Source organism: Populus euphratica, unplaced genomic scaffold, assembly GCF_000495115.2.
Source record: "Populus euphratica unplaced genomic scaffold, PopEup_1.0 scaffold11.1, whole genome shotgun sequence".
Lineage (NCBI taxonomy): Eukaryota > Viridiplantae > Streptophyta > Magnoliopsida > Malpighiales > Salicaceae > Populus > Populus euphratica.
The window spans coordinates 468713-493487 of record NW_011499878.1 but is presented as its reverse complement, the minus strand read 5'-3'; the positions used below and the strand labels follow the sequence as shown (position 1 = coordinate 493487).

The 24775-nt window shown below is 32.3% G+C and overlaps 3 protein-coding genes and 1 long non-coding RNA gene across 9 annotated transcripts in view; 3 read left to right on the top strand and 1 right to left on the bottom strand.

The window, feature by feature from the left end:
• Positions 1–533: 533 nt before the first annotated feature.
• Positions 534–4331, top strand: LOC105128731 (NAC domain-containing protein 21/22-like). The gene is made up of 3 exons (XM_011030523.1): positions 534–951; positions 3097–3362; positions 3737–4331. Exons 1-3 carry the CDS (start codon positions 783–785, stop codon positions 4124–4126), a joined length of 825 nt encoding a protein of 274 aa, XP_011028825.1. The 5' UTR covers positions 534–782; the 3' UTR covers positions 4127–4331.
• A 647-nt stretch (positions 4332–4978) lies between these two features.
• LOC105128729 (putative lysine-specific demethylase JMJ16) lies at positions 4979–11029 on the top strand. 6 transcript variants are annotated; one of them, XM_011030519.1, is made up of 11 exons: positions 4979–5004; positions 5134–5196; positions 5573–5674; positions 5976–6414; positions 7360–7431; positions 7513–7590; positions 7746–8249; positions 8426–8641; positions 8801–8962; positions 9322–9690; positions 9952–11029. In XM_011030519.1, the coding sequence occupies exons 4-11, from the start codon at positions 6118–6120 to the stop codon at positions 10669–10671; spliced, it is 2418 nt and encodes an 805-aa protein (XP_011028821.1). In that variant the 5' UTR covers positions 4979–5004; positions 5134–5196; positions 5573–5674; positions 5976–6117; the 3' UTR covers positions 10672–11029. The 6 variants fall into 6 exon arrangements, 5 of the variants coding, with proteins under 5 accessions (XP_011028821.1, XP_011028822.1, XP_011028823.1 ...); XM_011030520.1 differs by lacking the exon at positions 5573–5674 and having other exon boundaries at positions 4981–5004; XM_011030521.1 differs by lacking the exons at positions 4979–5004; positions 5573–5674 and having other exon boundaries at positions 5057–5196; positions 9322–9358; positions 9464–9690.
• Positions 11030–13051: 2022 nt separating this feature from the next.
• On the bottom strand, positions 13052–14893 carry LOC105128727 (probable arabinose 5-phosphate isomerase). The gene is made up of 3 exons (XM_011030516.1): positions 14133–14893; positions 13636–13859; positions 13052–13402 (listed from the first exon to the last, which is right to left on the bottom strand). The coding sequence occupies exons 1-3, from the start codon at positions 14775–14777 to the stop codon at positions 13246–13248; spliced, it is 1026 nt and encodes a 341-aa protein (XP_011028818.1). The 5' UTR covers positions 14778–14893; the 3' UTR covers positions 13052–13245.
• LOC105128728 (uncharacterized) overlaps positions 14821–24775 on the top strand; it is an 11101-nt gene continuing 1146 nt past the window's right edge. The window contains exons 1-2 of the long non-coding RNA XR_842931.1: positions 14821–14904; positions 24466–24471. This is a non-coding gene — a long non-coding RNA (uncharacterized LOC105128728). The remainder of the gene's footprint in view (positions 14905–24465; positions 24472–24775) is intronic.

The following is a 24775-nucleotide window of genomic DNA, read 5'->3' as shown; positions in this document are numbered from 1 at the left end:
AACATTTTAAACAAAGTAGTGATGATAGCTGAGAGGAATCAATTACATGATATTTATAGAAATATCCAAATGCACACGTTGTGTGTACATAAATATATGAGGATTCATGTAACCCATCTTCGTAAGTAATTGGAAAATGGTCAGCAAGAAAAAAGAAAGAAAGCACATAATCCAGGAAAAAAAAAGAGAATATACACATTGGATGGATATAATATAGTATATATGTTAATAATGAGCTCTTGATCATCATATTATTTTTATTTTTCAGTAATTATATTGGCTAAGCCAGCACGTATAGGGCGCGCACGTGAAATTAAGTTCATATGTTCATATCACCCTTTGTTTTTTGTTGCCTATAAAGAGTGTATTATGAAGATAGATAATATTCATATATATAATGTAGATGAATTAATGTAGATAAGAAATATTTATATTATAATTAAAAAAGGGGTGTTTTGGAAGGTTTCTCTAATAAAAAGCTATGGATTTTTGTCAATATATGTCGAATCCAATTGATCTAATTAATTTCAGAACAATCTCCCAGAAAAAGATTTCTTGTAGCTTTGGTTTTGCTTGAAACTTCCCACTTTAACTAACTAGCTGCGCAAGCATGGCCTGCTACTAGAATATTATAAGAAATTCTATCTGGCAAAGGCACTTGTCATCCTAACCATGTATATAAACACACAAATACCAACCTTTCTCCCACATATCTAAATCTTGCTTCCTGTTTTAAACTTGGCATATTATACTCTAGATTTTCCTTTCAAAAGACAATCATCATGGGACTAAGAGACATTGGAGCAACTCTGCCTCCAGGGTTTAGGTTTTATCCTAATGATGAAGAGCTTGTCTGCCATTACCTCTACAAAAAGATCACAAATGAAGAAGTCCTGAAGGGAACTCTGGTAGAAATTGACTTGCATACTTGCGAGCCATGGCAACTTCCTGGTAGGTCTCCTCCCTTTATAACCACTGATTGATTTCCACTTCTTAGTTTCTTCTTCTCAATTTTCCCAGCACCTTCTAATCTCCTTGAGCTTTCATTACAACTGGTAGAAGATATATTAGTTCTTGCATGACTCGTGAATATCATCAACTATATATAAATGCATTGTTTGATTAGTTAATGATGAAATTCAAGAAAACGGATGGTCCATGCTCGCTGTTCTTTGTGCTTTAGCTCTGCTGAAGACATACATATTATGAAAAAACGATTTGATATTTCGGCCCTGTACAAGCCAGACAAATTAGACAGACAGACATGTTTGGTTTAGTACCTGTTGCGCGCGCGCGCACATGCATAGCGAGAAAGATCCACAGAGAGAGAGGCTGAGAGGGGGCAAGGCTCTTAGCTATAAACTCTGAATGATAATTACTGCCAAACTTCTTAATTAATGTAAACTCACCATTGATGAGTGCGAAGTTGAATAGCATTTGGCCAGGTTATCGGACCTCTTGTGTGGTAATTTGTGATTTTAACCGTTTTTATTGTTTTACTTTGTTTTGGTAATTAAGTTGGAAGTCACAACAAGGATATAGAGGTCATAATAAATATAATGGCTTTCAGTCTTGTCAATGTCTTCTCAGAACCAGCAGACAAAATATTTATGAATAGTAAACTGCAAGGAGCTTCTCACCAGTTGGGATTCATTGTCGTACAATAATTTTGTCTTCCATTTTCCATTTTTTACTAGAAATATTTCTTAAGTACTTGTATACATGCATGTGTGTTTGTGTGTGATCATTAAGCATTTGGATTAAGCCTATACTTCTTAATAAATAAGAAGATTTAAGAGAGACTGGCTTTCATGTGGCTACTTTATAAACTTATCAGGTCATGTTAAAGCCATTTTTTTCTGGATGCTTTACCACCACCAGAAAAATGATATATCTCCTTTTCGAAAGTAGAATTCTTGCCTTCCTATACATATATAATTTCCTAGAAGTACTGTAGGCAAGCACTTAGTACATGGACGTGGCCGTGCAATTAGTTAGCATGTCTTATTCAAATTTTTTTTTTTTTTTACAATATATGGGAGCAATTTGTTGGTGATCATGTGAAACTATGATGTCCTGAATCATATCCCCTGATATCTGCTAAAAATCACTTGCTGCATGTCCTGGCAAGTGTTACTGGTTGACAGTACATATATATTGGTTCATGATGTACTTGTCTTAAGCTACACAAGGGATAAAATTATATTCTTCTTTTAATTCATCCCATCTCGTAATTTCTGTGTTTTTTTTTGTATTGTTCTTACCTCTTACAAGGGATTGCCTAATAATGAAGGGGCGGTTCTGTGTATAAGGATAAGATTTTCTAGATATGATCAGGAATCCATGCATGTTATAGTCCAAAAACTTAAATGATTTTGGCTTTTACTACCTTAAGGTGCAAGGGATCGATCGCTTGTTGTTTATCTGTGAGGCTTCAGGAGTCAAACAACAAGCCAATGCGTGATTTCCAACTATTATATTCTACTGTAATTAGTGATCTCCATTTTTCAAAAGCAACAACGTAAAACAGAATCAATAATAAAGTTGTTCCCTTCCCACTTTTATTTCCTATAGACATGACGACTTCACCACTATCGTCCAAGAAAACATTGGGAGTTTCATTCTCACAAATCGAATTCTGCATGTTCCCAGAAATTAATCCTTCCTAATTGAACTTGACGATAAGTTTAGGCTTCTTTCTTTGTTTTTTTCCCCCTGACCATGCATGGCCTCCTAACCTTTGCCTCGTTAAATTTAATATACACTCTATCTCTAAAGAGTTCTTAATTATACATTTATAATTTATGTGGCCCACTTTTAGTTATCACTATTTCATCTTAGAGTAATAAAAAGAAAACTTAATTAGGACCATATACGTAATTAAATACTATAAGATAAAAAAAAGCTTTCCTTTATATTTATACAACAAAAGGTTAATACGTGTAACTTTCAGCCATATTTCTGTCTAGCATGCAAGGAGTCAGAAAACTATAAGACATAAATCCATGTTCATGAAAGCAATGTTGTTGTATGATCTATAGCTTCTGCTTGCTAATTAATATTTGAACTTACCATGCGTGTCTATGTGGAATCTAGAGGTGGCTAAGCTCAACGCAACGGAGTGGTATTTCTTCAGCTTTCGTGACCGGAAATATGCCACCGGATTCCGAACCAATCGTGCTACAACATCTGGATACTGGAAAGCTACAGGGAAGGATCGTACTGTTCTGGATCCCACAACCCGTGAAGTTGTGGGGATGAGAAAGACCTTGGTGTTCTACAAGAACAGGGCTCCCAATGGGATCAAAACTGGTTGGATCATGCATGAGTTTCGTCTCGAGACCCCACATATGCCCCCCAAGGTACCGTGTGTTATGTGCTTGACAATTTGACAGCTTATAAGCTTGACAAATATTGGACATAGCTAAATAACATGTTTTATTAAGAAATTAAAAAAAAAAAGGAAAAATTGTATTCTCAGAGTTCAATCAGTGAATAAAGCCAGACATGCAAGTTGGCTTGCTGCTTTATACTACACTGTCATGATGAGAGAATCCGAGGAAAAACCAGAGAGTTTTTTTATCTGAAGGAACCTAGGAGGAAAGTGTCTGGTAGCAATTAGGAAACTGTCCATTTCCTATACATAATACATCGTTTTCTGTACCTAAAATCAGTACATGGTGAAATAAATTCCTTGCTGTTTGCTAATTAAAGTTCAACGTTTTGGTGATCACAGGAGGACTGGGTTCTCTGCAGGGTGTTCCACAAAAGCAAAGCAGAAGACAGCACAAAATTCATGTTCGAGTCCACAACTGATAGCGGGAGCACTGTGAATTTAACAGCTGATCATCAAACTCTGGCTCGTGGGTACCAGCAAATGATATCATTATCATCAACCACACCCCATCAAGACCAAACCTCTTTGCTAAACCTTCTCCAGCTATCACAGGACAGGAATTCTAAGTACCCAATGGATACCGACATCAGCTCCAAGGCGGTTGATGAGTATGGCTTCTTATGGGATGACATGAACTTGGAAGAAAATAGCTTGGGAGACGGGGTGGTGGCTTCAAATTTGGAAGATATGAGATTTGAGATTGATCATAACAGTATGGTCTTCCTATGAAAATATTACCATTTGTTGATTTGTGATGTACGTATTTGTAGTGTCTGGATTATTTGAGGAGCAACTCAATGTTTGATTGGATCAAATGATAGCTAGCTAGGAATCAAGATTGTGCTAGTATACTGTTAGGGTTTATTTATTTGTTGTGTACAGTGTATATTTGGCATCTTGAACAAATTTTAATATATGTTAATCTTTTAGAATTCATACTCTTATTTTATGCTCGAATATATTATCAAAGTCGGCTTGGACCACCTCAATCTCTATCTTTGTGATTGTATCTCCCATCTGGGTATACAAGTTACGTATAAATAACCTAGAAATTAATGCATACAATCTGGGTATATAAGTGCTAATGTAGTCTTTATGTTATATTCTTATTTTTTTGTAATTATATTTTTCTAATATTACATCATGAAGGGATTGATTTATTACAATCTGTAACGAGTTCAAAAAAATATATATGGATAATAGGTATAATTAAAAAATTCAAAATAGTTTTTTTAAATATTAAAATGGGAATAAATTAGCTTTTTCAATTGATTTAATTTCTACCTCATGAGCATCAATTTTCCTTCACATTCAATTCTTTATATTGTCCTAAACACAGCTCCTCCCAGTTGCATGAAACTCAAATATTTATACACCCCTTATGTTATTAATTAAATCTTTATAATTTTCTTTTCTTCAAATAAACATCTTGTAAATTCTTGACATGGGCTAGTATTGGTTAGGCATTGATAGTTTAATGGGCCAGATCTTCGGCCCATTACCATTTATCGAGGGAAGTGTGGATTTTTGACAAAACGGCATATAAATTTACCTTTATGGTCAGACAGCTAGACGAGGTCATGCATCCCAAAACCACGGTCATCAAGGTAATTACATGTAAATCTGAAATCTAAAATATAATTATTTTGTTTTTAGAATAAACTATAAATCTGAAGTACTCATCAATTTTATTTATTTATATTTTTTTGTGGTTTCTTCGCCGTTGATATCTGCAGGCCTTTCATGAAACCCTTGTTTAATTATTTAATTTTCCTCACGGGTTCAGGCTAACTTTCACGGTATGCGTTTTTCTCTCTATTATTTATCTCTTATTTATTTATTTTGATGCTGGGTTCGCTGGTGTGAGTTGTTGATGATATATATTGAGTAAAGAAATGTCTGTGGTTTGTTTCAAGAAATTCAAATGGGAAGAAACCCATTTGTTTTTTCTCTGAAATGCTACATGTGCTGGAAAGATTTATTGAAGTGTATGCGTTTAACATGTAATGTTTGTCATGGATGGATTGGCATAACGTAGCGATAAGTTTCTTGGTTGAAATAAACGTGGTAGTAAGTCTTGGAAATGTGAAACAATTAGAAGAAATTGAAAAATTTTGCGTGGGCGTGTTTGAACTTCTGTGTAATGTAAGAGGGGAGCAGGTTTTTGCTTTTCAGAAGATACATATAACTGGCTTGGAGGTCTTGGACTATGATGAGAAACTTACAAGGTTGATGTGATTAGTTGTCCGAAATTGCATCCTGGAACTTGTTTATGTGGTACACGTTGTAGTTGTCTCGTTTGATTTCTTTTTTTCTCTTTATTTTTGGTTGCGCAACTTGATTTCAAGAAAGGCATCACAAAGGAAGTTATTTTAGATCAGTCTTTTGATAGAGAAGGAGCAGGAGGATTTGGATTATGATTTAAATCTTCCTTATTTACTATTTTGTCAGTTTTGGATCAGAATACACGTGTAACAATCCCAGATTTCAACATCGGTTGCATTCTTACTGCTTTGTAGTAATGGCTGAATCCATTAATTTGAAATTTTTCATATTTGCTTCTCTTTGGCTGATGCAGGTAAAAGTTTCTAGGCTTTTGTTGGACATGAATTGGTGGTGAAGATTGTCGAGCGATTGACGCAATCAAACTTAATAAACATGAAGTTTTAGTCTAACAAATTTATTTATGTTCTCCTTTTGGGCTTAAGACTACTATACTAATGAGGACAAAGCGCTCAAGAAGTGATCTCAGAAATGAAAATGCAGAAAAACTTTCTGTCCCGCCAGGGTTTGCATCTCTGACATCCTTTAGGTTGAAGAAGGTAGAAACTAGTGTACAAAATGGTAATTCCACACCATCTACCAGTGTGTCCAAAGGAAAGACAATCCAGATGGATGACACGACTGACATGATTGATGTTGCAACATTAAAGAGATTTTTTCAGCATCGGCCAAGCATACTGCATGGCCAGAAAAATCAGAACCTAGTGGAATCAAACTTTGAACAAGTTGACATGGTCATATCCTCTCTCTCTCCCCCTCTGTCTCGAGTTGTGGGCTTTGATGTCTGTTAATTTCTTACAATCTGGAGCATAAATCTCTATTGCTTAATATCAATCTAAATTGGGTAGCATTTATGAGAAATTTTCTTCATATAATTTGTTTTGATATTCCAAAATATGTTCAAAGGGACATCATTGCATAGTAAGCAATTTGAGCTTTCTGTAATTGGTGTGCTAAAAGATGTGTATTTGGAAAGCATCTAATCAGATTTTCTTTCATTTTTTTAATATTTTTAGCTGCAAAAGCAATCTGGGATAAGCTGACATGATATTGTTGTGTTGTTTTGCTCATGGGTAACAAAGACGATACTGAATCAATACTGGGTGAATAAAGATAATGATGGGAATTAATATTTGACATTTTAGTCTCAAATATCAATTGCTGTTGTTTTTTTTCTTCATTTATTCCCCATTGCTTAGGCTTAACTATTCTGGAGCATCCAATTGTGATAATTTGAATAGATGAGGATTTGATTGATTTTGTCTGATGTGGAATTATGAGACGTGGAATTCATCGAAATGGCTTTCTCTTGGCTGGGGAGTGTTGTTGTATATTGTTCTGTCATGTCCTCTGTAGAAAATCAGCATGCTAAATAAGTTTGGCTCATTTGCATGCACACATCCATCTCCTTGTGCATATTTTAACAAATTGCTCTGAAAAAATATATACATAGAATTAGTAGGAGGATTCTTTGGGGGGGAAAAAAGGTACTCGTTATTTAATCATTTTCCCATATTAAAATAGATAAATTTCTCTCTAGATAATGTTGGAAGTAGCTTTCCCATGGTTGACATGCTTGCAGAAGCACATAAGAATAACTGGATTTTTTTTTCTTTCAACTGTTGGAGATCAGGGTTCGTAAGTCATAACTATCGCATGTTATTTAATATCTTTCACAGGATATTCCTTCAGAAACCTCCCTTCCAAAAGGGGTTGCCTATGGATGTGCAGATTGCAGTAATTGTCTAAAGGTGGTACTCTTCATCAAGTTTGTCCTCTTCCAATTATATCTTCTGTAATGCCGTGACCCATTAATGGAAGCGATGGAGCAGGTAACGGCAAGCTGGCGTCCTGAGGATGGAAGAAATGATGTCCTTGAAGAGGTTCCTGTTTTCCACCCTACAGAAGAGGTATTTTTTGTCTAATTGTAATGAATGACTTTTGTGCATTTCACTGGTACAGCTTCTTCTTGGATGTTCCTATTGTCTTTATTCATTTTGGAGTGCTGGCTCACTGGCTGGTAAAAAAACCTTGATTTCTGAATCAGTATAAGTTATAACTGCAGGAATTCAGAGATACACTGAAGTATATTGCAAGTGTACATTCAAGAGCAGAGGGATATGGAATTTGCCGGATCATACCTCCTCCTTCGTGGAACCCACCCTGCCTTATTAAGGAAAAGAATATCTGGGAAACTGCTCCATTTATGACGCACATTCAACGGATAGATGGGCTTCAAGATGAGCATATAAAGAGTAAAATTGTAAGCTGTAAGAGAAATAGTGTTACAATGGATAAAGATCATGAAGTTGGTGAAGGATACAGCATGAATTGTGATGGAGTTGGATGCTCTAACACTGATGGCTTTGCATCTGAACTTGATCCAAAATTTACTCTTGAATCTTTCAAGAAATGTGCTGATGATTTCAAAAGCCAGTATTTTCGCTCTAGTAAGGATTTGTTTGCAAATATGGATTCAGATGGGTGTTCAAAGCAATGGAAACCATCAGTGGAGAATATCGAGGGTGAGTATAGACGAATTACTGAGAATCCTACTGAAGAAATGGAGGTATGCTGGAAGAAAGCAGACACACACACACACACACACACAAACAGATATGTGTGTGTGTGTGTGTGTGTGTGTGTATGTTATTATATATATATATGACAAGCACATTGAATCACTGTTTCTGTATTTCTTTCTGTATGATTGGGAAGCTTTAATTATCATTCTGCTGGTTTTAGGTGCTTTATGGTAGCAACCTGGACACTGGAGTTTTTGGCAGTGGATTTCCCACCAAATCCAGTATTTCAAATACAGATGAATATCTGGAATCGGGCTGGAATCTAAATAATACACCTAGGCTTGCAGGTTCTCTTCTTTCTTTTGAAAGCAACAAAACTTGTGGTGTCTTGGTGCCTCGACTGAACATTGGAATGTGCTTCACAACATTTTGTTGGGTAAGTTCCAATGTTTCTTTTAATGACTAGGTTCATGTTTATTCACTTTTGGTCTGCAGTGAATGATCAGATAACAACCCCCCCCCCCCCAACACACACACACAAAAACAAAAAATGAAATTGTTTGCTTGCTTATTCTGCTCATTTTTTGGAAAACAGAAAGTTGAAGAGCACCACTTGTACTCACTCTGTTACATGCACCTGGGTGACCCCAAGATATGGTATGGTGTCCCAGGTAGATATGCTGTTAAGTTTAAAGCTGCTATGAAGAAGTACCTGCCAGATGTGTTGGCGGAAGATCTTACATTGCATGATAGGGTGGTGAGTGGTGATAAAATTCTAGTTAGATTACATCATGGAAGTGAAATTTGTTTTTTAGATGATCATTGCTTGCAATGACTGTGGAACAAGGTTCTTATCATGCAATGAGAATAAAGTTACATATCTTTCAAGTAAATTGGTATTAAGCATCATGTACTGTTAGTTGATGTTTCTTTAGCTTAATTGTAATTTTGCTATAACTAATTATTTTCTGACTCGTGTCCTTTGCGGTGATCTTGGTGCATATGAAAGTTGATTTGTAGTGCTGTCTGTTTTTTAGTTTTTAGGTTCTTAATATCTTCTGATACATTCACAGGCTCTGTAAATCTCTCAGATGATATTGTTTTTATCTAATACAGATTGCCAAACTATCCACTTCTGCATTGAAGTCTGAAGGTATACCTGTTTATCGTTGCATTCAGAATCCACGAGAGTTTGTTCTTGTCCTTCCAGGAGCATATTATTCAGGATTTGATAGTGGCTTTAATTGTTCTGAGGTAGTAAATGTTGCTCTACTTGAGTGGTTGCCACATGGGCAGCTTGCAGTAGAAGTCTACTCTGAACAGGGGAGGAAGACTTCAATTTCCCATGACAAGCTGTTGTTGGGTGCAGCTAAGGAAGCTGTGAGGGCACAGTGGGAAGTTTCACTCTTGAGGAAGAGCACCATAGATAATTTAAGATGGAAAGATGCCTCTGGAAAGGATGGGATCTTAGCAAAAGCGCTCAAGGTAGGCCTTTCAATTTCTTGGTTCAGTTTTTAGTGGACTTCCGCTCCTGTTTGAATTTAATATGAATATTCCCAGAGAACACTTTGTGTCATCATTATAAATTTCTTTGCAGGTCTAACTGTTTTCTTTTGTGTTACGTTCTTTTCCTATTCCTACTTTGCATTGTACATTTACCTGTGAAACCCTTCCTAACCTAAGCTGTGGCAATGGCCTGGTCTATTTTGTTTTCTTATCATTTTCCTTCATTCCCCTATTTCGCAGACACGAATGGAGATGGAAGACAATAGAAGGAAATATCTGTGCACCCCTTCTCAGTCAGAGAAGATGGACACAAAATTCGATGCTGTCAGCAAAAGGGAATGCAGCATATGCTTCTATGATTTACACCTTTCTGCAGTACGCTGTTCATGCTCCATGGACAGATACTCTTGTCTGAATCATGCAAAACAGCTATGTTCCTGTGCTTGGAGTGAAAGGATCTTCGTATTCCGATATGAAATTAGCAAGCTGAATATACTTATTGAAGCCTTGGAAGGGAAATTAAGCGCAGTCTACAGGTGGGCTAGAGAAGAGCTTAAACTGTCATTGTACTCATATATCTCCAAAGATGATTCAGAAGCACCCAACCATATCGGTAGCCCAGAATTTCACTCAGAAGAATCAAAAGAGAAAAAACATCAATCACAACGTGTTGCAACACCTTATGGCAATGAGAGGAGTGCTGTTTCTAGCATAAAGGAAGAAGTGAAGGCACGAATGCTCCATCTAAGATCCTTGAATGAACAAATGGAAAAGGAGAACTCAAAAGTGTCTACATTTGTTACAGGGGAACAAAAGCCAAGGGAGAGCCCAAAAGTGTCTGCATTTGTTACAAGTGAAGCCGTGGATGATGCTTCTTTATTATTGAAATGTGAAGTCTCATCTGATAGTACAAGCTCCTCTAGCTCCTCGGAGTTGGGGGAATGGGATATTGGCGTGTAGTTTTGGCGAAAATTTGTGTTCTTTCTGCTTCCATCCTATGTTCCTGCTGCTTCAGGTCACTTCCATATTTGGAGAAGTAGTTTTTTCAAATTGGACAGAAATTTAGTCTTTCGATTAGACTTCTGACAATCTCGATACGTAAAGATGTGTTAATCTCTTTGTAGGGGGACCCCTCGAAACCATTTTTCTTCTCCAGAGCTGGCTTCTTTTTGGATGATCGTGCAACCTCACAAGAAAAGTATCTGGATAACGCGGTGTATGGATTATGATGGTCCCAGATAATGCGTTGATGCTGTCCCCAATCCTGTATGCCGAAATATGAAATCGACTTGAAGCCAGCAGTTGGCCTGACTGTAAATTAACTATATCTTGTTACAACTGAATGTTGTGGCGCAGTCGTTCAGATGCTCATTCATCCGGCTTGAAAGCTTGGGTTCGAGGTCCGCGACGTGTTTGGTGAAGCTAAACTTGGGTGCCCCAAAACAATTGTCGGAATAGCTGTTTCTCTAATGCATGCTGGGCTATTTGGTATTATGATATTCGATGCTCTTCGAAATATTTTTTGTTTAAGAAATTATTTTTTATTTTTAAAAAATTATTTTTAATAAAAAAAAATTATAAAACACAATTAGTACCGTGTTTTCAACAGGCTTAAAGTATGCAAAGGATGCAACGTTAGGTTTAAGTAGGGGCCAAATGTTTCTTGGCAGGTCTACAGGATTGAGGATCCTGCTTTCATGCTACTTTTTCAAGGTAGTGTTTGTTTATTTTTTTAGGATAAAAAGGAGGGAGACAATGAAAACATAAATGCCTTTGATTGAAGAGTTAAGGATAAAGGTATAAAAATAAATTTGTCTACAAGATAATTTTAAATTGAATTTATGTATTTAAAAAAAATATACATGGAAAATATATTTTTAAAGATAATATTTTTATTTTTTATTTTTAAAATATCATTGTAAAAAAAATTTAATATAAAATTTTTTAACTAGGACATGCAAGATAAAAGTTATTATTATAATTTTAAAATTCAATTTAATAATTGACTCAGGATAAAGTTTGGGTTATCAATCAAGGCTCTAGTTATAGGTCAAGTTGATTTTGGTCAATATAAAAATATAAATGATTATTATTATAATTTTAAAATTCAATTTAGGGGTCGACTAAAAGCAAAACTTATGTCGTAAATGAGGTTGATTGTTGATACAAATCAATGTAAGAATAAAAATAATTATTATTATAATTTTAAAATCTAACTCAATGATCAATCCAAGGTAAGGTCCAAGTTACGTGTCAGGTTGGTAATCTTAAGTCAATCCAAGTTAACATAAAAAAAAATAATCATTATTATAATTTTAAAATCTAATTTAAAGGTCAACTCAAAGTAAGATATGAGTCATGGATTAAAAAGGCTAATCAAAAGTTAATCCAAGTCAATATAATAATAAAAATTATTATTATTATAATTTTAAAATCTAATTTAAAGGTCAACTCAAAGTAAGATATGAGTCATGGATTAAAAAGGCTAATCAAAAGTTAATCCAAGTCAATATAATAATAAAAATTATTATTATTATAATTTTAAAATTAGATTTAAAAATCAACCAAGACTATATCCAGATCAAAAAGATCAATATAAATTGAATCAAGTCAACATATAAATAAAAATAATAATTATTATAATTTTAAAATCTAACTTAAAAGTTAACCAAACACAAAATTCAAATAATAAGTCAAGAAGATCAACTCGATTGATCTAAAAATTTTAAAAAATAATAATAATCAAAACAATCTTGTTTTTTCAAAAAAAAAAATTAATAGATTTTTCATTTTTTTTTTATACAAGTTAATCTAGATTTTTAATTGGATCAAATCAATCACTATTTCCTCTATTTATCTTTCCTCTATCTAATTTGAAAATCAAACAAAATTAAACTCCAAAATTAACTCCAAATCATATAGTCAAGGTAGTTGGTTTTATAATGATTTGTAATTGGATCAAATCAATCACTATTTCCTCTATTTATCTTTCCTCTATCTGATTTGTAATTGGATCAAATCAATCACTATTTCCTCTATTTATCTTTCCTCTATCTAATTTGAAAATCAAACAAAATTAAACTCCAAATCATATAGTCAAGATAGTTGGTTTTATAATTAGAATTATTATAATATTATTAATTTCAACACTTAATATATATATATATATATATGATTTTATATTATCTACTGTAACCAAATAAATAAGATACAAAGATAACTATTTTATTTTTTAATTCGTTAACAAACATAATGTTGTACCTATTTCCGAGTCTTCGATGTCTTTGTTTTTTCTATTTTAAAACAATAACTAAACAATACAACCAAACCCTACCTCAAATATCCAAAGACAGAATATCCAACACCTCTACATCTACAGAACATATCGGATCCAATAATTCTTTGAAACAATGATAAGAAATACAAGAGAACCCTGCCCGGTGGGTGTTCCAGTTTTTTAACATTATAAAGAATCACAGATTAAAAAAAAAAATAAAACCTACGAGGCATTAAAAAAGAAAATCCCAAATTTTATCAAAGCCCAGCTGAAACTAATCCATGGAGGGTAATGATACCAATCAGGATATTATCATCCTTAATAACGGGCAAAAATTGTACAGGGGATGGTGGTGATTCCATCTTCTTCATGGCTTCCACTGCCATCGCATCAGGACCAATTGTTCTTGGGTTCCTGAAACAACACAAGACAAAAAGCGCTGAGAAACATGCAGTTTTGCCACAAACTCAAATTAATCCCGATCCCTGATTTGCAACATTAAGCAAAAAGAACGATAAACAAGAAACTCTCCATCATAGAAACAATTGGCATCACATACAAGCTACAAAATCAGAGCAACGTCTAGCTAAAACGATCACTCACAATTACTTCGAGAACACCAAATGCATTGTTTTCTTTCACAGTACCTGTTGCACATTTCTCCCACTGTAAGCTTAAAGATGGCTTCCCCACTAGCCTTGAGAGTACGCCGTAGATCACCATCTGTAAACGTTCCGATCAGGTGATCCTCCTCATCTATAACAAGCAGGCACCCACATCCTTTACTCGTCAGCTCGACTAACTGATCCATTATCAAATCTCCTTCCTTACAGATTGGTAGCTCATTTTGCTTCTTCATCACATCCTTTACCTAAAGCATTTTAAGTCGAATCCAAGCAACAAAAATTTTCAAAATCGATCTCGATAGATGGCAGCAACAAATAACTGAAATAACATTATCAATAATATCACCTCAGTAGATCGCGGCAGCAATTAACTAAAACAACAACTTCATTTATGCACATTCTAATTCTAATCTAACTCGATGCCCAATTCAAATAGCAAAAAAAAACAAACATTAAAAATAAAATCATAAAAGCAATTGAATATCAATTAATATTAAAAAAAAAGGAGAAAGAAAGACCTTGAAAATCAAGCTCTTGCCGATCCTTCCAGCAGGATGATTAGCCGCATACTCTTCCTTACTCAAATTCCTGGCTCCCATCAACGCAATCGCGACTGTATCCCCAAAAACCATCTGGATCGCAGTGGAGGTCACAGGAGCCAAATCAAACGGACACAATTCCCTTTCCAAAGGCAAACGCACATTCATATCGCAAACCGCCGTGAGAGCATTGCCTTCAACGGACGTCACCGACACCAGATACGCACCTTTCGCCTTGGCACACGGAACCAGACGGAGCAACTCCTCAGTGTTCCCGGATTTGCTGAATAGGACGAGGATGTCGGAGGCGGAGAGGGCGCCGATGTCGCCATGGAGGGCGTCGAGAGGGGAGAGAAAGCCGGCGCGAATGCCAAGGGAGATTAGGGTTTGGGAGATTTTATTGGCGACGAAACCGGATTTTCCGACGCCAGAGAAGAAAATAGTGCCGTTACAGTGGAGGAGTGTTTGGGTGAAGGTCAACGTTTGAGAGAGATCGAGGTTTTGGAAGAAATAGTTGAGGTGGTTTTGTTGGGATTTGAAGAGGTTGAGAAGGGTGGTTTGGTCAATTTGCTGGGATTTGGCATTCGGTGAGGGAAGGTCCAGAGATGGTGGAAGTGAGCCCATTGTTTGGCTCTGGTTAGATCGCCAGAGAGAGAGAGAGTTTTGGAAATGATTGGCTTTCTTGGAGCTGGGGAGGTATTTGCAGAGGCGGGTGTGTGAAATATTGTTATTGCCGTTATTTTTTTACGCGGTTGGGCGCCGGTGTCGGTGGAGCGATCATGGGTAGGCATTTTTGTACCCAACGGGAGATTTATTTTATTTTTTATTTTATTTTATTTTTATTATGGTTATTATTTTGGAGGGGGGGGTTGGGGCCTGGGGGGAAAGTGACATTGTGCGTGGATTTTTATTCGTTTTAATAATAATTAATAGACATTCGAAATATTTTTTATTTTTTAAATATATCAACTCATCAAAACAATAAAAATAATAATTTAAAATTAAAAAAAATTAAAATTTATAAAAAATACAATTAATCTAGAATGCCAATAGCCGGGGTCTAAACTCTTTCGAATAAATTTTTTTTTTTAATATATTTTTAAATAAAAAATAATTTTAAAAACAATCCTTAATATATTTTCAATAGACACGTAATTCATTTAATTACTCAAACTTTCTTAACAGAATAAATTTAAAGTGATTTTTTTTTAATTCACTAGTTCAGCCTTAGCCGAATTCTGAGTCTACAAGTAAATCATAAGCTGGATCTTATAATTATTTTGAATGGTTGATTGCTTTATAAAAATTGATGAATATAAAATAATAATTTTGTTGTTATTAGATTTTTTTAATATAAAAATCGTTGATATGAAAAGAGGGATTGAGTGATTTTTATGAGAAACTGGTGATAAATCGTTAAAAGAGTTTTTATTTTCTTGAGTGAAGATACATGAAAAGCAAAAAGGTTTTAAATTTGAGGAATTTATGTGGTAATATTCACCATATTTATTAGGATTTTTTAGCGATATAATTATAGTAGTTTTTAAAAATATTTTTTATTTAAAAATAATATTTTTTAGTTTATAAAATTTATTTTTAACATAAAAAATTAAAATAATTTAAAAATACTAAATAAATTAATTTTAAGTAAAACAATATAAAATTTTATAAAACATAATTTTTACCGCAAAAACAAATACATATAGAGCATTGCCTCTCGACTCTTTGCCTATCATGTTCATGACATGCTATGCTGCAGAATTATCCATTATTTGCTTGTAAACTATCAGCACTGAAAAGAAGGTGACTAAAATATATATATATAAAAAAAACCTAGAATTATCTAACATACCAAATTATATATTAAGATATATTTTCATTGGATCAAAATTTTAAAATAAATTTGTGTTTTTATATATAATTATTATGGATGGATTATAGAGAATCAAGATCTTATTTGTTATTGTTGCGTAGTTGTGTTTTTTAAAAAATATATTTATTTTTTTATATTTAATTTATTTTAATATTTTAATATTAAAAAAAATAAAAAATATATTATTTTAATATATTTTTAAATAAAAAAAATATTTAAAAAAATAATCATTCCCACCAAAGATTATCAAACCAGTAATTTCTCTCGTCTTAGGGTGGTGTGTGTGTGTGTGTGTGGAGGCCTGACACAGATAAGCCGTGGACCAAACATGTATTGGGCTTTCGAGCATGTTTCCATGTACGCAGCAATGAAAGCTTTCTATGCCGAATTTGCTGACTTTTCCCTGGATCAGTAGTAGGGTTCGATGCGAAAAAGGCCCTTCCAGAGTAGAGCCCAGTTCAGAAATATTTGCCACTCAATTACTCTTAAGAAATTTCTCCAAAGAAGCTAGTGAGAAGTGCAAACCTGTAAAAAAACACATTAATCTAAAAATAAATGAATTATTGGGTAAATTCTCACAGATAATTTTGTATTTTTTTTTATCATATATTTCAAGGCTTGAAATTGTAGAGTCTTGTCACTACTTTGCGTCGATTTAATTATAATTATAAAAGAAAATGGTGATAGTAAAATGCCAACCCGTAATTAATTGGTTAGATTTAAGAAATGGATAATGAGATTATAAGGTCAAAAGATATTAAAACTTTACTATATTAAATTTATATTCATCCAAAACTTTTTTATTATAAGCAGGTTATCCTAGCCGGTTTGAGCACAACAAACTAGATTCTTACACCTTGAAAAAAGCTTGCAAAACCTACTTCACACCCTGTGGTCTATGACCATTATCATTAGCGGATAAAAAAAATCGGACTGAAAACCACATAGAAAATGTAGCTCTTAATGCCGTCTACTTTACCAACTTAACTATATCGGGAAAAAAAAAATGAAAGATTTTATTTTTTTTTTGAATTTGAAAAAAAATTATTTTTAAAAAAATTTATTTTATAGAATTATAAATAAAATTTCAGTTATTTTAGATTTTTATAAAAAATACATTATGACTCGAACTTAAACCTATCATACAAATTTCAAATTCTTTATCATTTTGTTACAAACCTTAAAAACACCAAAAGATCTAATTGCATCAACATTAAACTAAAATCATTTCAAGATCTTAAAAACACCACAAATCGTCCTTCAATCCAACCCGACAATACTGGTTGTGGTGGCTGAAATAATGAAGCTTTTAATGCTGGTGGTATTGATATCTGTAGGTGATACCGTGCTAATCCTGACGTGGTGGTGGGTGATGAAACGGTGAAGGTTATTGCTGATGTCTTATGATGTGGTGGAGGTCATCGGTGGTGGTGAGTGATTTTGTTGATTGAGGAGAAAACGAAACGGAGGTTATCGGTGGTGGAGCATGTTTCCATGGTTTTGCAATTTGGTCGGGAGGGAGGGGGGAGAAAGAGAGAGGATAATACAATTACAGTGTAATTATTACGCAGGTGATTAGCACTTGTTTTTCATGGAATAATTGGATGGAAATTTAGATTGATTTAACAATAAATTAAATTAAATTAAATCAAGTAATTTCTTTATAAAAAACTAAAACGGAATTTTTAGTCCATACTATAATGCCACTCCAATCCATATTTAGAGAATTCCGTATATTTTAGCTTAATAAAAATACGTGCTTGATTGATTGACACCGTAGTAATTTTATTTTTTAAAATTATTTTTTTAATTAATAAAAAATTATTTTAATAAATATTTAATTAAAACATTAGGGCTCACATTATAAAACAACAGATAAATATACAACTTTTTCACCGCTTTACAAATGATTTGGCTTCAGTGTGGTTATACGGATTTTCTTAAATGTTTCCACTCCTAATAACGTCTATTTTGCCTTTTTCCTTGCTAAACCCCTTTAATAGAGATTTAAAACTTGATCCCATCTACTTATTAGTTAAACTAAACCACGCATTAATCTAATAAAATTTAACTAATTTGATACGAAGTCAGTATAAAAAGATTTTTCCTTTAATTTTTTTTTAATAAATACTATTCACTGAGACTTAACCTAATAACCATAACCAGTGATGCAAATTCTTTCTCTAATCAATCAATGCTAGACTTATATCTAACAATTATATTCGTCTTTCTGGATGATTTTTTCAAAACAGTATAATAAATTAAAAATTATAGTTGGGTAATATAATTTTAAAAAAATATAATAAAATAGTGCACTTTCATCTTCTCGTACTTTTAGAACATAACATTTATTAAACATTATTATTTTTAAACGCGACAAGATATTTATCACGTTTCAGGATAACTACATCTAAATACCTTATATTTTTTAAGCGTGACAACTGTTAACTAACTGATCTTTTCATATAAAAACCATAATTTTTTAATTTTTTCTTTTCAAATATGTTGTGCGAGTAAAAATATACATTTTTGTTTAACTTGTAGATTAAAAAACAAACCCCAATCAAAATCTTAAAAAGTTATTATTCACGCAATAATTCTCTCAAATTATTTTGAGCAATCAAATGTGACTTTCCTATAAATAAATGAGGATATACCTCTTGTAGATTACATGGATGGCCTAGCACATATATTTATGAATTAGTGAGATGAATTTAAATTGTGAAGAAGATCTGGTTATGTTAGATCTAAATAATGATTTAAAAAAATTATAACTTTTGATTAAACTATCCAATTTTATTTAAATTTTTACAGGAATTTCTAAAAATTATTTTATTTAGAATAGTTGTTCAGACCATCAAAGTAATGAAATAATAAAATAACTTGTTTTAAATTTTCATGATCAATCTAGATCAATTAACTTAGCAAGGTTTGATAACTTTGATTAAAATAGTATTTGAGATTATAGTAATAATTACTTTTTAAATTCAACACATTAAAATAATATAAGATTATAAAAAATAATTAAAAAAATATCATAAAACTTCAAAAACATCTTCTTTTTTACCAAAAAAATAAAATAAAGATGTTCTAATTCAAGCAAATCAGCAACAATCAACCCGAGATTTTTTTTTTTTCCATGTTATACTTTACCGTGGGACCCTGTCAGAATCTGCATTCTTAATACACAAGTGGAAAGACGTGTCGCTCCATCTAGGAGTTTTGTTTTTTCCTCGTTTCTTTACTTATATGGTTTTTTAAAAAAGAATTCTTAGCCCAGAATTAAAAAAAAAAAAAAAAAAACAACGAATATCATTTCTGAAATAAAAAAATTAACCCACATGATCCAAGCCGAGGGTGTCCGTACATAAAAAGTATAATCAAACGGCTGAAAGTGGGATCGTATGGGACCCTTCACGCTTCCCACGACAGATAGGGACCCACTTTTACACAATAGTTAGTGGCTGTGATTTGGAAGCGACAGCGATCATTTACGGTTCAACGTTATCGAGGTAAGGTGGATCCCAGCTCTGATGCTATGATACGTGGCAAAATGCATGTACTTGGCCTTCGTCAACCGAACAAAGGGATAACTGTAGCCGACATGGCCGGCAGGTGCGCACGTGGATTGTACACTGTTTATAGGCCCCACTTCTTTCTTTATGTGTGTCAAATCGAACGTCTAATCTGATGACCAAAGAATGCGGGATTCTCGTACCGGTGCTATTGATTTCAGTGGATCTCTCTCCCATAGGTTATCGCTAAAACCATAGCTCCCAAACTTTCAATTCTTTGTTTTGCCCGTCCTTTTAGCATGATTTCACTTGCTATAATATTATTTTTTATAAAAAAAATTAAAAATTTATTAAATTTAACCTCATCAAATAATAAATTTAATTAAATCAATCAGCAATTTAAAATAAAATATAAGATTATATTAAGCTTTTTTTTATTTTTAACATATATATTCGATCAATTTATTCGTATATTAGCTATTCTTACATGTTTTTAAGTTAATGATTATATAAGTTTATAGTAATTCTAATACTTTTAAAATTTGATTAATTAAGCTATTTTTATATATAATTAAGTTCATGTTAAATTTTAAATTAATGAATTATTAAATTAGTTTTCTGAACAACAAAAAAATTTAATATGTATGCTATCTTCACCTTGGTACTCTACCAAGTAATCAATCAAGCTACAATTAGTGACAACCTGCTGTCCAAGTATATTTAAATTAAAAATATTTATTTTTTAAGAAAGATATTATTTTTTTATAAAGAGAGGAAATTATTCAAAATTCTTAAAAAAAATATCTATTAAAAACTATTTAAAATATCAAGAATAATAAAGAAATAACATGAAATTATACTTCTTGTTTTATTCAATCCCTAGATAGCAAGATTGAGAATAGATGATTTCAAAGAAAGAAATGAAATATTAAAAATTTAAGAAATGTTTTAAATTTTATCCTTGCTATACTCTTAAATGTATAAAAATCATTTAAAGACTCATCATATTTTCATCGATATTAATGTTATATAAGACAGAATGTGTAAAATTTATTTAAAAATCCATCATATTTCAATTAACATTAACACATATATTAGTGATATTTTCTCTTATTATTATATATATCAGAGATATTTTTTCTTGTTAAAATTATCAAGAAAATATTATATTTTAGTTTTTTTAATAAAAAGACTCATGAGTTATAAATAAATTATGAATTCTTCAACCGAGAAAAAAAAAGTTTAAAATCTTCATTCTTTATTATATATTTATTTTCAGATATCTCTCTATAATATCATTATATATTTTCTCAAAAAATCACTTATTTGATCATCAAAGAATCCTCAAATTTATTAAAAGAGATTCTTTATATGTATCAGACACCCGCCTCTAGCCATTTTAACCGAGAAAAATAGATTAAATTGCTATAATTAAAAATTAATTGCTAGAATTAAAAATTAATTTATTATCTAAAATATAAATCTCTACCCCTAATTATTTAGATTTTAAAAAAAATTATCAAGATGAGATAGATAAAGAGATAGAAAAATTAGGTATGCTAGTGGTATGCTTCAGTTGGCAACAGCGAATATCACTTTTGGTGGAATTGCTGAAGAAGAACATAACTTCTAATTTGTTTAGAGGTTCCATTTCTTCATGGTTACAGTCTTAAAGATGTCCAATCCTTTGGACTACTGGTTAATAAAATGTCATTTGTTTTTATTCACTGTTAAGTTCATGGTTGATATGAATTTTTCAAATCAATTTAAGTTATATTTTATTTTTTAACTTATATAAAAATGATAAATATATTTGATTGGAAACAATTTTTTATTTAAATCAAAAGTTTCTGATAAAACCGAGTCAGATTTGTATTTGATTGAAAACTAAAATTAATAACTTTTAACCAGTGAACTCCTATTTATATTATATATATTCTTTTAAAAAACTGATTTTAGTCATTTTTATCAAATATACTTGTATTATAAAGTCAAAAATCATTTTTCATAAGAACTTTAAATCTAATCAGAGCCCCATTCAATTAAACTCGCTTTACTAAATCAAATCAAACAATCTGTTTAAGGGCTACTAATGCAAGATTTAATTTATGGATTAATGCAATTTTAATCAACAGGAATTAAGAAGGGCTGTCTACCTTCAACCTTTTATTAGCTTATGTAATGGCACCATGTTAGGTTGGTTGTCATTTCATGTAAGATACTAACCATTTATTATTGACTATTGGTAACCACTATTGTTGAATGAGCCAGAGTTGGTAGCCACTAATGTTGACAACAAACTAAAAAGAGCTTCCATGAATGCCTATAAATAGAGGCATATATGAGAGAGCAAAATGAGAGAGAAAGAAAAGAGCCAAAGATGTGAGAAATGTAGGAGAGAGTGGGCTACCATTGCAGCACTAAAAAGAGAGAAATAGAGTGAGGTTGAGAGTTGTGAAAGAGGGATGATTCCTTCTCCTCTACTGTTGTAAATATTGCACTCTCCCTACATAATGCAATGACTTCTCCTGTGCATGTAGGCGGTTTTGCCGAACCACGTTAAATATTGTGTCAGCGCGCTTGGCCTCCTATGAGCAAATATCAGTACATCACCGGTCGGAATTCCCAACACCCCAACCCAATCAAATGAAAGAACCAATGATGTAGAAAGCGCGCTTGGCCTCCTATGAGCAAATATCAGTACATCACCGGTCGGAATTCCCAACACCCCAACCCAATCAAATGAAAGAACCAATGATGTAGAAATATAAAAAATATTAATTTAAAATAAAAAAATAAAAAAATTTAATTTTTTTTAAAATATTTTTATAACACGCTTCTAAAACAACCGGAAGTCCAAGCTAGCTGTGATAATCCAAAACCAGTTTCATAAAGAACGGTTTCGAGCACGGATGATCACGAGATGATCAGCAGCAAGTGAAATAATCAATGGCACCATCGAGGCATCGATTCTTCAGCTCGTTTTGCCGCAGCAACGCCCGAAAAGAAAAGGCTTTCCGTTGGAAGAGATTGGAGTAGTTTTTAACTGTGAAGAACGTGGAGGAGGCAGCGCTTAGTCCTTCTGAGGCATCTTTTGTCTTAAATCATACACTCTTATTGGGAAGGTAAATATTGGACAGACTTGTGCTGCCAAATTTGGATGCTATTGCCGGGCCGATTGATGCTCTTTGTTTGCTACAGTGATAAAAATTATTTTTTAAAGTTTTTTATTTAAAAATATATTAAAATAATTTTTTTTTATTTTTAAAATTTATTTTTGATATGGATCCAATAAAAAAATAATTTTAAATAAAAAATAAAAATATTTAAGAACACAATTTAATTGCTCTTCTAAATATACCGTCATCTCTAATAAGAATCTATTTTGTAGTATGGCTATTAGTACTTTTTAAATAATTTTTTATGCTGAAATGGATATCAATAATTTTTTTATTTTTTAAAAATTATTTTTGATATTAGCACATTAAAACAATTTAAAATATATAAAATATATTAAATTTTAGTGATTTTTTTTTAAAAAATTATAAACATGGTTTGCACTATATTTTCATACTCTAAATATTATGAATTTTATTTTTTTTGAGTTTTTGACGTCTGCCTTTGGTTAAATTATATCGTTATTCCAAGTGTACTAATAGGATGCCATGGCTTGGTAATTTTAAAAAAATTATCGGTGTCAAGAGTAAAAGTATGACGAGAAGGATAATGACTCCACCGAAAACAATTGATTTCCCGAGAAAACTTCATCCGACGAGAAGGATCCACTGCTTGTTTGTAGCGATCCCACCCGGTGAAATTTCAAGAGTAGATTCGGAATCATGTATAGAATTTATCTTACTCGACGAACTTGATTCGAAAATCTAGCAATCCAGAGTGTAAATCAAGCTGAACTTGTAATTAAACCAGATAAAGAGCCTGTTTCGATCAGTTCCGGTCCACTCTATCAAAATCTGGTTAATCTAGTTTTAGTCCTCCGTTTGAGAGAGAGAAAACCAGAAGAGACACTATGTTTTAGACTTTTAACATGCTCTGTGTCCATGTATACATAACATGCATACACATCATCCTCTGTATTTATATAATTAGAGTTGAATGCAATATTAAAAGTGTAACCCTTTACACATCATCAAAGCTATAAACATAATTTTTTGTATCCGTGACCTAAGATTTAGCAGTGTATTTTTTATAATAAGATCTAATTTAATGAGAGACTGGTAGGTATGGTTCATTCATTACAGAATTTTCTCAAATTAAACTTGGTTTATCCTATTTTAAGCTAATTTTATTATTTTTCTTTGATTTTTTTAAATTTTACGTTTTATTTTGGATTTTTTTATTACTTTTCTTTATACTGTAGGATTATGATTTTATTACTCGGTGAAGCTTGATTTTTTTTGTTATATTTAAAAGACTTGTAATCCTTTTAGAAGGCCTATCATTACATTTTATTTTAAGAAATAAAATTATAAATTTAGAATTCATGTTTATAATCCGTGTTGTACATTAAATTTTATTTTTTATGTATTTATTATTTTTATTTTTTTTGTGTTTTTGCCTGCATCACACCTCACATTAACATATTTAAAAATGTGATTGCTTTTTAAAATATTTTTTACTTGAAAAGGTATGTTAATAATATTTTTTTATTTTTTAAAAATTAAAATATTTTTTATTTAAAAAAATATATTAATAATATTTTTTTATTTTTTAAAAATTATTTTTAAAATTAATATATTAAAATGATTTAAAAATATTAAAATATATTAATTTTAAAAAAATATTTTTCAAATATAGTGCACAACACTCTGAACATTAAAAAAAAAAAAAAGGGGGTGTAAGCTTAGTTCCAGAAGAGGAGCAGCTGGCAGTAACAAGTTGAGGTTGGAAAAGCTTTCAAACCAAGCCAAGAGTTTCTGAATAGAGAGATGCGTGAAATGAAGAGCCTCTGAAGGATATTTTCGCCAATTGACACAAAACCAAGGTCACGGGATCAACGAATTAAAATTAATATAGTTGTATATTAAAAGAAAAATAAGAAAACCGTGTAGCAACAGAAAACGTGTGATTTTTTAATATGCTTGTTTGTTTAGAAAATGGGCGAAGGCAGGCGTTAGCAGCTCTGCTAATTGTTTCGTCATCAGGCACCAATAATGCTGCCTAAAAACCACATCCACGCATTTTGTCCACCGTTGCCTTGACTAGAGACACTCTTT